The sequence below is a fragment of the Schistocerca nitens genome, chromosome 9, assembly GCF_023898315.1.
Source record: "Schistocerca nitens isolate TAMUIC-IGC-003100 chromosome 9, iqSchNite1.1, whole genome shotgun sequence".
Lineage (NCBI taxonomy): Eukaryota > Metazoa > Arthropoda > Insecta > Orthoptera > Acrididae > Schistocerca > Schistocerca nitens.
Window position 1 is genome coordinate 449,350,879 of NC_064622.1, and position 17,441 is coordinate 449,368,319.

General features: G+C 39.9%; 1 protein-coding gene across 2 annotated transcripts in view; it reads right to left on the bottom strand.

The window, feature by feature from the left end:
- Nucleotides 1-17,441, bottom strand: part of LOC126202954 (cholesterol transporter ABCA5-like) — a 329,252-nt gene that overhangs the window by 129,599 nt on the left and 182,212 nt on the right. For both annotated transcript variants that reach the window (XM_049937074.1, XM_049937072.1), the window contains exons 19-20: nucleotides 14,120-14,303; nucleotides 7,386-7,649 (exon numbers count right to left, since the gene is read on the bottom strand). In XM_049937074.1, the coding sequence (XP_049793031.1) occupies nucleotides 7,386-7,649; nucleotides 14,120-14,303 (448 nt within the window). The remainder of the gene's footprint in view (nucleotides 1-7,385; nucleotides 7,650-14,119; nucleotides 14,304-17,441) is intronic.

Here is a 17,441-nt window from a genome sequence, read left to right on the forward strand (position 1 = left end):
TCTTTAACAGTATAATTGTTCGTGTCTCAGAGCCAGAACCATACTACAGTGGTTTGAGAAACATTAAAAGGAACTCACATTGATGTCTTGGTGACCAAATATGCATGACGTAAATCCTATGGAACCCACCTCGGTCTCTATCGGGCGCCATCACGGCGCACGCAAACCAGCAGTCCATTATTTAAGCAGATTACATGACCTAAGTATAAGCATCTACTTCCACATACCCTCCACAAACGTACCAACAGTATGTCAGATCCCTGAGACACAGAATCAATGATTTATTTGGTTCCAAAGATGAACAAATGAGCTATTAAGCAGATGGTCATAATGGGTTTGGTCATCAGTGTAGATGTAGATGTAACAGGCAGAAATACACCTTTTAACTCCTGTCAGAAAGATGGGGTTCTTGAAACATCATGAAGAAGCCTTTATGAAATAAAAATGCTTTAGTGTGAACACTGCAGAACACATGCTATCTCTAAAATAAATTTACGAGTTCCATCTTAAACAACTACCAATGGAAAAGACATAAATGAAGATATCACTGATAAGACTGATTAAGGAGTGTCCCAACATTGTTTCTTTCAGTTGTTCAAAAGAAGCCCTTTAATCATTTGTTACTTACAAGGGAACCTCCCCATCGCACCCCCCTCAGATTTAGTTATAAGTTGGCACAATGCATAGAGCTTGAAAAACTGAACACAGATCAATCGAGAAAACAGGAAGAAGTTGTGTGGAACTATGGAAAAATAAGCAAAATATACAAACTGAGTAGTCCATCTGAAAGATAGGCAACATAAAGGATAATGTAAGTTGAGCAGTGCCGTGGTCCCGTAGTTCGCGAGAGTAGATGCGGAACAAGAGGTCCTTGGTTCAAGTCTTCCCTCGAGCGAAAAATTTATTTTCTTTATTTTCGCAAAGTTGTGATCTGTCAGTTCGTTCACTGACATCTCTGTTCACTGTAATAAGTTTAGTGTCTGTGTTTTGCGATCGCACCGCAAAACCGTGTGATTAGTAGACGAAAGGACGTGCCTCTCCAATGGGAACCGAAAACAGTTGATCGCAAGGCCATAGTCAACTGATTCCTCCAGAGGAAAACACGTCTGATATATTCTATACGACACTGGTGACGGCATGTGCGTCACATGACAGGAGTATGTTGTTGACCCACCTAACTTGTACACTTGGCGAATGGGTAAAAATATTCTTCTACCTTGCCCGATTTAGGTTTTCTTGTGGATGTGATAATCACTCCCAAAAAAAGTTATGAAAACATAAGAGTTTGTGACATAAATTGAAAATAAAAAATTAAATTTTTCAATCGAGGGTAGGCTTGAACTAAGGATCTCTCGCTCCGCAGTTGCTCACACTAACCACGGGACCACGACACTGCTAAGTTCAAACTGTCCTTTATGTTGCCTATCTTCAACATGGACTACTCATTTTGTATATTTTGCTTATTTTTTCATAGTTCCACACAACTTCTTCCTGTTTTTTCGATTGATCTGTGTTCAGTTTTTCAAGGCCTCTCCACTGTGTCAACTTATAACTAAATCTGAGAGGGGTGCGATGGGGAGGTTCCCTTGTTAGAATATATATGACGAAGACGCCAAGTGAGTCAATTTGAGATATTATGAAAATAACTGCATCTCCAATTGATTGCTTGTAATGTGATTCTAGTGTATTTATCTTATATCATATACCAATACTCCTGACAGCAATCTTTACTTAATAACTGCTATTCAGTACAAATAGTGATGGTGTAATTTTATATTCAAAATATGTTTTACATCATAAGGCAAAGAGTTTAGTAAGTATGTTGGTCTATACAATGGGAACATAAAAAGTTCTTTGCTGTAACTGCAAACTGTGTGGGCACTGCATCATAGTTTGCACATGAAGTTTGTGCTTGATTTGGCCACTACACTACAGTCATACAGGGCATGGGTAGCAGAACTATTAGGAATTAACCGTCGGCATAATTTTGTGACAAATTTCATAAGGAAAGCTATAGTGATGAAATGGTTCATGATGCAATTACACATTTTGATTCTGATAGGAAGTAGGAGAGTTAGCTCTACAGTGTGAAAATCCAGTACTTATGAAAGCATTGGCCATTGCTCCATCATTTGAAGTGTCAGAAATCAGTTACCCTCACTCCTCCCAGCCCTCAGTCAGTTCGTGAGGGAACATAGACACCACTGCAGCAGTCCAGCAGATGTCTCAGCACTGTATACGTAATAGAAATTCGAGACAACAACAGTCTGCATCAGAAAAGTGACAGCCTCATGCTCCACTGCCTCCATGCCCATATTGCTTCATTCAGTACAAACTGACTGCATGTCCCAGGTGCTGGGCTATCTGTAATAGATGCTGTAAGAAAGGACACATTGCTTCTGTATGCAAGTCCTTTCCAAATCTGAGAGAGGATAAAACAAACATGGATGCGAACAGTGTGTCAGCAGTGACAGTGTTTCAAAACAAACATTCCTCCCATTCTGGGAGGGTTTTCTGCACCTGTGACTTACAAGATTGTGCTTCAACATTTCTACTTGTGGACAATGCTTACACTGAAAATCCGTTTACTTTGGAAACTTTTAAATTGTTTGGATTCTCCATCAATGATTTGCTTTCTAATCTGGTTCCATATAAACAGTTAGATGTTCTGTACTGAATTTTTCCCTCTATTTTGTCCAAGACTCGACTGTGCAACAGACTTTCCGGCTCATATTATGTTGAAACAGTCTGCACACCCCTGTTTTTTTTCTGGACCTGCCCAGTACCAGTAACTTTACGGGATCAAGTAAAAGCAGACTTAGATCATCTTCAATGTCTTGATGTTATCTGATCTGGCAATAGTCAAAAAACCTACAAGTAAATTACACCTCTGCAGTGATTTTAAAAGAATCTATTAACGCACAGTCAATCATTGATATCTATCCATTGCCATGCCTTTATGGCAAAATTATCAGGGGGCCATTATTTTTCAAAGACTGGCTTGCCAGAGGCATATTTGCAGCTGCCACTTGATGAGGAGTCTAAACAGCTTCTAATTGTCAATATCCCATTTGGGCTTTATCAACATCAGCATCTACAGTTTGGTGTGGCAAGTGCACCAGCTATTTTTCAACACTTTTTAAAGTAACTTCTTGCATCAGTTCCAGGCTGCATAAACCATATATATGACTTAGTAGTAAATGGTGCCTCTACAGAAGAACATTTGCAGAACCATTATTCTTTATTTTCTGTTTTACAGTCTGCAGGTTTAAAGTGCAAATTGGACAAGACACATTTTCCTAACCATCCATTATTTATTTGGGTTTTGAAGTGTTGCATGTTAGCATTAAACCACTGCACCAACATATTGATGCTATTACCGTATTGCCACATTCCATGTCTGACAAGGACTTAAGACATTTTTAGGCAAAATTGCTTACTACCAAAATTCTTACTGGGCACTGCCACTGTGGCACAACCATTCCATGCATTATTATGAAAAGATGTTCCTTTCCACTGGTCCGTAGTCTTTAATCAGGCAGTCAAGTTGTCGAAATCTAAGCTGCTGTCTGCCCCTTGTTTGGCCACTTTCCAGCCAGGCCGGCACCTTGTGTTACTAATGGACATGTCTCGGTTTGGCCTTGGGCCATCCCTGGTCATAAGCATGCGGATGGTTCTCAATGTCCTATTGCATATGTCCCTAAATCCCAAAAATCAGTGCACCGGCATTATTCACAGGTAGAGAAAGATGCACTGGCGATCGTGTATGCTCTAAAAAAATGTCCATGTTTTTCTGTATGTGTATGTTTCACCTGCACAGATCACAAACCATTGCTGAACAAAGCTGCACATCACTTATAGTAGTGGGCTCTTTTCCTGTCACAAGACAATTACCGTATTTACTCGAATCTAAGCCGCACTCGAATCTAAGCTGCACCTGAAAAATGAGACTCGAAATCAAGGAAAAACAAATTTCCCGAATCTAAGCCGCACCTGAAATTTGAGACTCGAAATTCCAGGGGAGAGAAAAGTTTTAGGCCGCACCTCCAAATCGAAACAAAGGTGGTCCATTATAATATGAGACACAATTTAGGTCAAATGAATGACGATACAGCTACAGTAGTCGTAAGCTTAGCAGTTAAGCTTTACCAGGTAGCCATTGCTATGCATCAGGCGCTCCGTCCGGTTTGAATTGATTGCTTATTTTCTTTGATCTGATACGTGCCATTCTCTTTTTTATAGGTGTTTACGTCACTCTTAGCTGAAAATGCATTACTGTACTGTGTCGTGCATTGTTTGTCCCATTCTGATAATGAGTGTTTACGCTCGTGGCATGACTTGCTTTTGTGCGCGCTGCCACTGCTTACAATAAAAAAAAAGAGAGTTCTGAATGAGTGTTTAGCGAAAATTTTTCTCCGTTTGAAAATCTTTGCAGATGCCTCTTTAGTACATTACATTCTGCTTCGAAATTAGTCATCTTAGATTTAAAAATCTAGTGAATTACCGTGCTTCATTTCTGAGTGTATCACTATTAGGCATAAGAATAATACGAATATAAACGTGACATTATATGTATATTCTTCCGCGTTTGCTGTTGTCTCACTCTAGTTTCATAGTTTATTAGGCAGACAGGATTTAAATGAGATAGCAGCAAACATGAAAGAATACATGGCAAAATGTTTATATTCATATTATTCTTATGGTGAAGAGAATACTGCATGTGATTCACAATTCATAAAAGTTCCTATCAGCAGCTATCTCTTATCACAGGTAGGAAAAAATTCAGTTGGCCATATTGACAAACATCCCAAACAGTCTTGCCAGTCGGATTTTCGTAGTACAGTGAAATGCTGCTACATTCAAAGATGAAAAATACGGAATTTGTATTTACTTCGTTGGATAATGTATGAACATGCAGTGGTCGAAACTCGGGGTGGAGAAAAAAGCTCGTCTTCCACCTTTTTTTTTAATTTATTTACTGATGCAGAGGTTTTGGCACCAATATTTATCTTTGTGCCTGCAAAGCATGCCTGCATAGCGCTACATATATTCTACGGCAGAAGTTAGTTGTGGCAGCACCTACCAACATTTTTCAGAACTTCTGCTTACTTTGCACTCTATTCTAAGCCACAGGCAGTTTTTTGGATTGCAAAAACTGGAAAAAAAGTGCGGCTTAGATTCGAGTAAATACGGTATGGGATACATTTTTGATCTATGGCACAAATGCTGACACCTTATGTTTGCTGACTGGTCTGGTTCCAGAGTTTGATAAAGTGGAAGTTCAAAATGTTAATGGTATTACTATTACTAGCACTAAAATTGCAGCTGCAGTAGCCACAGATCCCATTTTAAGTAAAGTTATTTCTTTTGTGGACACCTCCAGGCCAGTCTTCCGATCCTTTGAGAAATAATTTTGCATTACAGAAATCATCTTTCTGTTTGGGATGGAGTGCTGCTGTTAGCTATAGAAGATGCCACTCCTCACATGTAGTCCTGTCTGCGCTTCAGTGTGAGGTAATGCATTTATTACTTGTGGAACACTGGGCTGTATCACATAACAAAAGCATTAGCATGCAGATATGTTTTTAGCCTGCCACAGTGTGCCACCTATTAGGCAGCTCCCCATGCTTCTATGTCACCGTGGGCAGATCCACGGCAGCCTTGGGAATGGATTCATGTAGATTTTGTAGGAACTTTCATTAATTTCTAATGGCTTGTTGGAAAGGATGTCCAGTCAAAGTTTTCATATGTCGTGTGTTGCCTGTCTGCATCTGAGGTGGTGACAATTTCCACTTTGTCAAAAATTTTTGCAATGGAAGGTCTTCTGTGTATGTCAGTTATCAATGACGGCCCTCAATTCGTATTTCAGGAATTTGAAGATTTTTTATAAAAAAAACTGGTGTTCACCATGTCACGGTTCTTCCTTTCCACCCTCATCTGAATAGGAAAGAAGAATGACTAGTACAAACATTTAAGACTCAGATGGAAAAAATTCATTTTGGATATTCACTGGAAGTAGCTCTTGATTGGTTTTTCAATTCTTGTGAGTTCATCCCTGATGGCAATAAAAAGCCCAGCAGAATTGTTGCATGCTCGTCAGTCCCGAACTTGGTTGCATCTGCTTTGGCCGAGATCAGGCCATCCACCGGCACTGACACTGCAACACTTCCAGCCTGGCACAGCTGTTTGGGCTCTCGGTTTCAGCCACCAGCTGAAATGCGTGCTGGCAGTAATTGAGATTAACTGTGACTGACGTCTCTGCATTGTCCACACAGCAGGCGGAAGGGAGTCGTGACATGTCAAGCAGTTGCATATGTGGCAGTACACCAGGTGGACCTCTGCTGGCCCCCACAGCCTCTTTCTGCCCAGCTGTCTTCTATATTGTGGCCAGTGTCCTCACCTTCCCCACTGTCACTGTTGACGTTTTCACAGCTGTCTCTTCTGCTGTGGGTGGCCCCTTCCTCTGTAGGGGGCCACGGTGGTACCCCAGCTCGTGTGCTGTCGCAGACAACACCTCTGCCACTACCGCATTCATCACAGCTGTGGTCTCCTGATCTTCTGCCTTTACCCTCAATGTCCTGGGTTTCGACTCGGATATGGAGATGGACACTGCACCAGCATCACTTGTTCTACCATACGGCCTCTCACATGGCAGCAAGTGCCGCACCACTTCCGACCGTATGCACTGCTAGCAGTGCGTTGCATGAATTAACATCCTACATCGACCACAAAAGAAATGGATGTGAACACAGAGCTCACTTCTTTGCAAGGAAAGAGGAGTGCTGCAGCTACCAGTTTTGCGTGAGCGTGACTTCATTGTTCACACATGAAGTCTGTGCTTGATTCAGCCACTAGAGGCCAACTGACCTGCCAGTACAATAGCGTAGCAAGTGCAGCCTGCTGGCTGTGCCTCAGTTGGAACTAATGAATAGCTAGGCCATAAGCTAATGCTCCCACCAGCCACTTGCGTATTGCTAATTTTGGTGTCCTTGTCTTCCACATGTGAGTACTTTTCGAGCAATACATTACAGTGTTCTTGGATTAGAACACTTTTACCCATGTGTCCTTTGAGTCTTTCACGGTGGCATGAGTGGATAAAATCTTCTCAGTTTTCAAACAACATCAATTCCAATAAAATTCTCGAGCTTTCAATGACTAGCTCTGCCATCCACGTCAGGAGTAAAACTAATGTCAGTTGTTTTACTCTTGACGACAATGCTAGTCTTTCAATCAGAACAATTTTTTATCTAGTAATAATGGAACACACAATAACATTTGGGGTACACACTGATTTTACACTTTCTGTATACAATAAATGTAATATTGGGCAGATGAAATGAAACTCATATTTAAACAATTGATTTAACATGGAAATTTCACATTACCTCCACCGAGATCGAGTAACTTCATCTTAGCTTCAATGGTCTGAATGCTGTTGAGATACAATCCCAGTGCTGCAAATCCTAAGGGAAGAATTATCATGAAATATAACTTCTGTATGTCCCTCACCATACGGAGGATTCTAAGCTTCAGTAGGGCAATGAGGATTTGCAGTGTGTTTGGTTTTGTTTCAATAGGTTCAAATCCAAGGCCAGGGATTAAGTGAGTTTCTTGATTGATATTTCCATCCATCTGGGTCTCAGTACACACTGGAACAGAAAGACAATTTTAACATGTACTTTACACTACACAATGATAAAGTATGAAGCAAGACACATCTGAGACATTTCAGAACACATTAATATAATGCCACAGTTAAAAAACTGTTTCATTATTTGCATTAGACTTTCTTTACTAAGAGTCTCATCTGCATACTAAGAAGAGCTGCCTTATTTAGAGAGATAGATAGTGGAAGAACTTACTGGCCTCTGTTTTTTTCTTTAATTTATCATACAACTGTCTGTCGTTTAGTCGGAATGGTTGCATCGCTTGTCTTCTTCTCGCGTTCACTGGCGCCACTCGGTATCGTAAGTGTTGCCTGTCCACAAGTGGCAGCAGCAGCACTTATCGATATATATAGTTCTGCTGCCCTATCTTTGGGATGACCTCAGGCTTCTTCCGGGTGGTGGAGTGGAGAGTTCAGTTGGGGACGAGGAGCGGCAAGGTCCACGCAGAGTGACAACACGTAGAGACTGCTGGCGGCGTGTACGGACTGCCGGATCAAAGGGCAGTGGTCACGAGGGTGCACAACCTCCTCGAAACTGGATCCGGCAGGTTTAAGTTGAGTGCATTGCAATTTGTGTAGAGAAACCTCCACCATTGTGAAATCTCGCGATTCTCCAGGGACTCGGGTTTGTGTCGCTGCTCGTGGTGTCGCCGAGGTGAAAAGCAGTGAGTGGAGTACCTGGGGAAGGCTGATCTGATTAGCCTTCCTGAGTTTCTAATAGCTATTTACTATTTTCAACTTCTTACACTGTTAAGTTCAACCAGAGGTATTTTTCTGTCTTGTGGCTGCTAACACCTCAGTTACCTGCCCTGGGGATTAGTGTATGTAATGGCAGTGTACATTTCCTCGCCTTGCTGCCACTATCTAGTGAGGTGTGTAAGTTTGACAGCTTCTTTATTGCAGGTTGGGTGGCCTCCTTCTACCTCAGTGGTAGTCATTCCTTCTGGTTTGGGCGCTCTAAGCACAGTATTCTGTGGGCGTAGCCTCCTCCTACCTCAGTGGTAGTCATGCCTTCTGGTTTGGGCGCTCTGAGCACAGTATTCTGTGGGCGTGGCCTCCTTCTACCTCAGTGGTAGTCATGCCTTCTGGTTTGGGCGCTCTGAGCACAGTATTCTGCGGGCGGAGCCCAGACTGCCGGTTCCGGCTTTGGTGTGATTTTATATCTCGCATTTGTTTTGCTGAATGTCAGGTAGCCTTACCAAGATTATCATTAGTCGCTCATTAGACTGCCACTAGTCCAAGTTACCATCTTATATTCTGAATGCAACTCTTGGCTGCCTTTCTCTTTGCTCGCGAAAGTGTTTTTGGTGTGACCTACTCAGAGGTCGATTCCTGGAGCACCGTCTGTCACTGGCCCTCGTGTTTTATTTTATTATTAAGTTTACGATCTTTTGTCTGATACGTTGTTTGTCTTTTTTAAATTAACTTTTGCTATGCCATTTGCCGTTTGACAGTATATTTGTTACAATTTTTATAATTGCCATTTTGATGTTAAGGGCTTTCAGCCGTGATTGTGGTTACTTGCTTTAAAATTCTGATTGTGACCACATTGGTTTGTTTTCCAAAATTATTTTCTGTCTGTATTTTATGTATGTTTACTAAATTTTTTTAATAATTACCATTTCAGGCGTTAAAGGCATTTAGCCATGATTGTGGTTACTTGCTTTAAAATTCTGATTGTGACCACATTGGCTTGTTCTCAAAAATTATTGGCTGTCCGTATTTTATGTATTTGTTAAATTTTAAATAATTGCCATTTTTTGCAATAAGGCCTTCAGCTGTGATTGTGTTACATGCCTTAAAAGTCTGATTGTGTCCTCATTAGCTTGTTTTCAAAATTATTTAGTAAAATAAATGAGTGAATTCGCTAAGCGAACCAATAGTAATTGATTGGGCTCTGTCCACAATCATAACCCAATCCTGCCTTCCTTAATTATCAGGTTTCCACTTGTATGATGTGTAGCCATGTATGGAAGTGAAAGATGCCCAATAAATAACTTAGATAAGTAGAGAAGAGAAGCTTTCGAAATGTGGTGTTACAGAAGATTGCTGAAGATTAGATGAGTAGATCACATAACTAATGAGGAGGTACTTGACTAGAAGAAGGGATCGATTGGTAGGACATGTTCTGAGGCATCAAGGAATCACCAGTTTAGTATTGGAGGGCAGCATGGAGGGTAAAAATCATAGAGGGAAATCAAGAGATGAATACACGAAGCAGATTCAGAAGGATGTAGGTTGCAGTAGGTATTGGGAGGTGAAGCAGCTTGCAAAGGATAGAGTAGCATGGAGAACTGCATCAAACCAGTCTCTGGACCGAAGACCACAACAACAACAACATCAGATTACATTTTTATAACGCAATATTTACAACTGAAACTGAAACAATGTTTTTCACCAGCACTGGGAGTCATGTGAAATATCTGTTAAGCAGTTTTCCTTTGATCTGACAACCTATGAGAGAGTGAAGGAAATTTAATCTAAACTTAAAACTATGCTTATCTCTAAACAATATACTGAACCACTCAGTTCAGTACTTCACTATGCTATGAATGAATGGGTAATAATAGCAATGAAAAATGTAACAAAAGCAATAACAATAGGGTATTTCAGGTCAAGGGATATTTTAGAAAATTTGTGGATTAGTGCTTAGTCTTTTCAATTGTCTTTCACTTAAATAAAATAGCTTTGACTTTAGACCTTTCTGTCACACAAAACACCCACTATGAAAAGGATATCTTATAATACTATTGCCATATAGCAACGCTTGAGTGTAAAAATAAATTTGATAAAAACAAGAATATCAAGTGTGGAAAATTACCTGAACTTTTTGTAAAAATGAAGCAACTGCTACTCAAAAAAATTTCTATTGGATTTCACACTGAGTAATTGTCTAAAGTAGCACAGTATTAAAGATACTAGACTCTTATTTGGGAGCACAAAACATGTCTCATCACCCAGATTTAGGTTTTTTGTGGTTTTCCTAAAGTGCTCAAGGCAAGTACCAGGATGATTCCCTTTTGAAGGACATGGCCAATTTCCTTCCCATGCCCTGTCCAATCCAAGTTTGTGTTCCACCTCATGTGACCTTGTAGTCGATACAGTCTCAAATCCCGATTGTCTTTCCTTTGCACTTGATTCAAATGTAATCAGTTCTGTTTATTTCTGCCATTTTTGTGTTAGCAATTTCAAATCATGATACATATTTGATGAATCAATGAAAATGAGTACTGTCCACCCACATAAGGGTGACAATATGTGCACCGCTACAACAAGGGGAAACATGATAATTACTGTTTTACTTGCGAAATGCAAGTAATTTTGGACATGCCACAAAAAAGAAAAATAGAGGCAGTCTTCAATCAAATATTTCTTGGCAGGAAGAGGAAATAATGTTATTCTATCAAATCTGCATTGTTCAGGAGGGAGTAGAATCTTATATGCCATATGGAAAAATAATAAGATCATTTATGTTTTTGACCTGTATTAATGACCTGGCAACACAATGAGCAGAACTCTTCATTTGTAAACCGAGTTTGATGTTCTCCTCTTGTAAATCATTTGTGCTTGAATTTAGGAAGTATGAAACTGGTTTCAAACTTAAGATGACAAGACTAATGGTCAACTTCATTTGACGAACTTCATCGACGAATTCATTCCACATTCTTAATAGACACATAATATTGGCTTGACATTCATTCACTATACTACAGTCAACATGCATGCCCCCAAGCTTGTTCCATCAAACTATAGTACTGTTGACAGTAGAGGGAATCTACAGGATGCTCTTGCTGGCCCATAACAAAAGTGTGCTTCATACCATTGTGAATCAACCATTGTGTATGTCATGTCATTTCTATCCAAAATGACATATTACTTTCTGATAAATTTTTATTATAAGCTGAGTCATTTAAATGCCGAGCACAGTGTGATTTACTCAATCCAGCATAGTGGCAGGCAGCACTGTCTGGGAACATATGTTAAGAGAATAAAGTACTGTCTGCAACATATGCAGTAGCCTCAGTCTCCTAACAACATAAATAATAAATCCATAATAAATACAGTTTAGTAATAATAACTGGCAATCATACTGTGGAACAAATCACCCATGAGAATCTACAGTTCAAAGTTACAATTATATCAGTCATAGGGCAGTGGTGTGGTTGCCTCAAGGCATATCTGATGTACGATGTAATGTGCCCAATTGGGGCCTCCACAAGTAGCAAAAGTATTTACTGAATTGTTCAGTTTTCTACAGACGGGTCTGAAATATGCTTACCAGTACTGCCAGGCTAAGAATACTGCATGTCATTTTGGTGACTTAATTATGCCCAGTCTCTGTATCTTGCAGTTGTTTGCCACTACTCAACTGCCTTTAGCACTAGACACAAGGTGTTTTTTTAAAAAGGTGGTCTGTGCTAAGTAGGATAAATACCCACTTATTCAACCAAAGACAATTTCATACCCAGTCTGAAAGTCACAAAAGGACATTGAATCATGACACGTGCTGCACATTAGGTGACAAGAAACAGTGCAACAATGCAGCTCTTCAGCAGAAAGTGTCAAGAGTTATGTGAAATAATATAGACAGCCTCATTGTTGCATATGTTGGTAATTGGAGAGTAAGTAAATACACTGAAGAGTAAAAGAAACTGGTACACCTGCCTCATATCACGTAGAGCCCCATGAGCACGGAGAGGCGCCGTAACACGACATGGCATGGACTCGACTAATGTCTGAAGTAGTGTTGGAGGGAATTAATAACATGAATCCTGCAGGGCTGTCCATAAATCTGTAAGATCATGAGGGGGTATAGATCTCTTCCAAACAGCATGTTGTGAGGCATCCCAGATATGCTCAATAATGTTCATGTCTGGAGAGTTTGGTGGCCAGCAGAAATGAGTAATCTCAGGAGAGTGTTCCTGGAGCCACTGTAGCAATTCTGGACATGTGGGATGTCACATTGTCCTGCTGGAATTGCTCAAGTACGTTGGCATGCAAAATGGACGTGAATGGATGCACGTGATCAAACAGGATGCTTACATACATGTCACATGCCAGAGTCAAATCTAGACATATCAGTGGTCCCCTATCACTCCAACTGCACATTTCCCACACAATTACAGAGTCTCTACCAGCATGAACAGTCCCCTGCTGACATGCAGGGTCCATGGATTCATGAGGTTGTCTCCATACCCATACATGTCCATCCACTCAATACAATTTGAAATGAGATTCGTTCAACCAGGCAACATGTGTCCAGTCATCAACAGTCCATTGACAGTGTTGACGCGTCAAGGTGAGGCATAAAGTTTTGTGTTGTGCAGTCATCAAGGGTACACAAATGGGCCTTCAGTTCCAAAAGTGCATATCGATAATGTTTCATTGAATGGTTCACACGCTGACACTGGTTAACAGCCCAGCATTGAAATCTGTAGCATTTGCACAAGGGTTGTACTTGTGTCATGTTGAATGATTCTCTTCAGTCATCATTGGCCCCGTTCTTGCAGTGTATTTTTCCAGAGACAGCGATGTCGAAGATTTGATGTTTAATCAGATTCCTGCTATTCACACTACACTCGTGAAATAGTCAAACAGGAAAATCCCCACTTCATCACCATCTCAGTGATGCTGTGTCCCATCGCTCAAGTGCTGACAGTAACACCACATTCAAACTCACTTAATCGTGATAATCTGCCATTGTAACAGCAGTAACCAATCAACAACTGCACCAGACACTTGCTGTCTTATATGTGTTGCCAACTGCAGTGCCATATTCTGCCTGTTTACATATCTCTGTATTTGAATGCACATGCCTGTACCAGTTTCTTTGGCACTTCAGCATAAGTTCCATCGATGGTCAGTTATTACGGATTGATATAAGTGCCCAATAGTAATACTAGATACTATGAAGTTTTAGATTATCCATACAATAAATAGGATCAGAATAGTGCCAGAAGTGTTACAATAGATATCTTTAGTTATCTGATGGGACTGGAATCACTCGACACCAGTCATTGGTGCAGGGACAGTTAGGTATTTCCCAGTGAAGTTCTGCAATGGGACTATTTTAAGGATAATGAGATAAGAATAGTCTACAAATGATTTCCATTTATCTAGATGAAAACCACTACTTTCTAAATGTTTACATATGCAAGTTAACACCAAGATAACTAAAGTACAAGTATGGAAATTATGAACAAATTATTTACCAGTTGATCAACAAACAGCGATGCATAGATATATTGTAAAGATCAGATTTCATTCACAGAATGATAATGGGAAATCCTTGGTAAAATACATGGTGTCCCAAGAGGAGTGGTCAACATTCAGGAATATGACAGGAATGATCATTCATTCAAAGCAAAAAAGTCTGGTAAAAACAGACTCTCTAATCTGCAGCAGTAAGAAATCTACCTAACTCTTGACAAATTGGAAATGTTATGTACTTACTTTTTCCAGGGAAGTCAGTGATGCCTGTTGTAAGGATACCACCCTCATTTTGCAAACTCTGATAGGAGGTGCTTTTTGACTGCAGTGACAAAGACCTGCTTAATGCACGATTCCTAACCATCTTCTTAGATAGATTGTCCATTGTGCAATCTGTTTCTTCATCTCTTTCCAAATGCAAGAAAACCTGAAAGCAGTACATTGGTGCCAATTATGAGATGGAAAACACTTAAAATGCATACTTGAGTGATACACTTAAAAAGCTGACTGAGAATAATAAAGAAACACAATATTTATAAAATGTCTGCGATTTCCTCACTTTCACACACATGTTATGAAAGTTTGGCAGTTTCCATACATTGAAAACAATGGCACAAGTGAGTCTTGTTAAGCACCAGAAATAATGCTAATATAACAAGAAACATATGACCACCAGTGGGTATCTATCTTTTCAGTTTGATACGAATAATTTCAATAGATACACATTCATAAAAATTAGTAATTCCATACTTAAGTGTTTATAACCTGAACATCTGAATTAATGCTGAAATGTTTCAACTGAATTCATGCAAATCTACAATATTAACTGTTTTGAAGTTGTATCAGCAATTATTGTCAACAGTGTTATAAACTCTTTGACATCTGTTTGAGATTGCTCTTCTTTTTCATCAAGAGAGAGGTACAGTGTCTTGACAGGAATGTGTGGGGGAATTGACACTCTTAGCAGGAGAGTTGTTGCAAAGGAACTTGATATTTTTTTATACCACTACTGAAGACAGAAGTATTGTGTGTTATTAGAACTGAGTGTGGAAATATTAAAGAAAAGATCTATTTTAAATTCCAGAAAGTGCATTTACTTGAATAACCATTATAAGTTACCTAAATACCAGTCCTCTGACCATTTAATATTTTTTGGAACAAGGAGATTCCCTCTACTGTCAACAGTACTATAGTTTGATGGAACAAGCTTGGGGGCATGCATGTTGACTGTAGTATAGTGAATGAGTGTCAAGCCAATATTATGTGTCTATTAAGAATGTGGAATGAATTCGTCGATGAAGTTCGTCAAATGAAGTTGACCATTAGTCATACTCCAGGGAAGGCAAAGAAACTAATAACTAACAAGATAATTACTAATTTCGAACTATAGATGTGATGTGTGACTCAATACAAATTAACTACAAAATAATGGTCAACGTCTTGTTTGAAGACAGGTCATTGAACAGGCAGTATTGAAGATCCCATTGCAAGTGGCACCACTGACATCACTAAGGAAATCAAGTAACTGGTACAATATTATTGTCAATGATGTGGCGCCACTACTCAGATGGCTCTTATTATCACGAGCGCCTTCTCATGAAACCACATGCTATATGGTTGACTCCATTTTGTCCTAGAACTCTAATATGGCCTGGACTGGAGTTTGTTTCACAATATGAGGTACATTGTCTTAGTTAATAAACCAGAATTAGTCCCCACTAACTAGCGTGTACCTTGCTTTTTAAAAAACTCAGCATACTGAAAAATACAAGAAATAGTCTACATAGGATTATGACTTAGTTTACAAGATATTATAAATACTCATATAGTTTGTCTTCAGTAGTAATGTCAAAGTGAAACCTGACCCTTATACCCACCTGAGTTTACAATTTGAAGCCATTGTACAAGTGTAAAATTTATAGGTGAAATATTTGACTGCTATGAAACTACAAAAATGAAAATGATACTGGGTAATGTTATTACAATGAAACATACAGTTCAGAAATTAAAGAGCAATGATTTCAGAAAAAAACCTTCTCAGTTTTCAAGCTGTCTCAGTTTGAATAAAATTCTTGAGCTTTTGATGGCTGTCCCCACCGTCGTCGTCAGGAGCAAAACTAGTGACTACTGAGTCTGACATGGTTTCCTGCTCATATAAGCAAGATTGTAGCCTTTGACACCAATGAGAGAGGGTCAAAATGACACCTCCAAGGAAGATGAGTAGTGCTGCTGGAAGCAGCTATGGCCCACCCCAGAACCAAGTGACATCAAACGACATAAGAGGCTGGCGCCATGTTTCAAACTGACACTCTCACCTCCCTACAAGAGTCAAGCATCTGCCTTTGCTTCCTTTCCATATCCAAAACGTGGCCCCAAGCCCTACTAATTGTGTATCCCTGGTCTCTGTTAATTCACACTGTATTTTGCATCCCTTTTCCAGCATATGCTCAGCTATGGCCAACTTGTCAAGCTCCCTTTGTTCGATATGTCACTTGTGCTTAGTACAACATTCTGCAATTGTGCAGATTGTTAGAACTACATAGAAGCTACTGCATTTGCAAGGGACACCAGGCACACAATGAGCTATGTCATCTTTAACAGGGTGCACCATATCTCGCATCTTGCAGGCAGGCCGGAACACTGGTCTGAGTCCATGTCTCTACAACACAGTCCTAATTTGCAGCTCATTGCTCCACAGTATGGCAGGAAAACAGCCAGCTTGCCCTCTTCTGTCAATTCACAATGCATTCTTCTTTGGTGCCACCTGGAAGTATCTTTCTATAACCATTCTCTCTGAACACATGTATCAAGTGTAGCAATTCAAACTGTAAGTGGTCTTTGTCAGAAATAATCTTTGCTCTGTGTACTAATGTGTTCTGGACTGCTCTCTTAGGTACAGGGTGGTGAAAATGAGCATTCAAGTATCAATCAGCTGTACACTGTATGACCAAGCTGGCCTCCTGCCATCCAATCATCTAAAATATCCAAGAACAGTAGCTTGCAATCCTTCTCCATCACAATGGTCAATTTAATGTTATGATGGACACCAATTCATGTGATCAATGAACTGCTGCAGTGCACTTTCACTGTGAGGCAACATCAGAAAGGTGTTGTCGATACAAGATGGATGCAATGCCACAGCCTGCTCCTCAAAGTGCTCCATAAAGAAATTTGTAAGTGCTGGAGATAGTGCTGACCACATTGTTGTGCCATCCATTATTTCATAATACTCATCATGATTCAAGTAGTACTGTACATTGTCATTAGAACATGACAGAACAACTTGTCAGTTGCAGGTGAAAATTGTTGGGGAAAAGGATCCAGCATGTCTTATACTAGCACCCTCATAAAAAGTGACAATGTCCAGACTAACCATTCCACAGTTGTGACCTATTTTCATTTTATTTTCTTGAGCCTTTCAACTAATTTCTGCGAGTTTACAACATGCTGTTCACAAAGTCACAATTTTTGGCACTAGTAATCCTTCAAGGTCTTTACCCATTCTGTAGGTGGGCAAACTGACTGCACTAACAATGGACATAAGAGGGACATTTTATTTATGTAT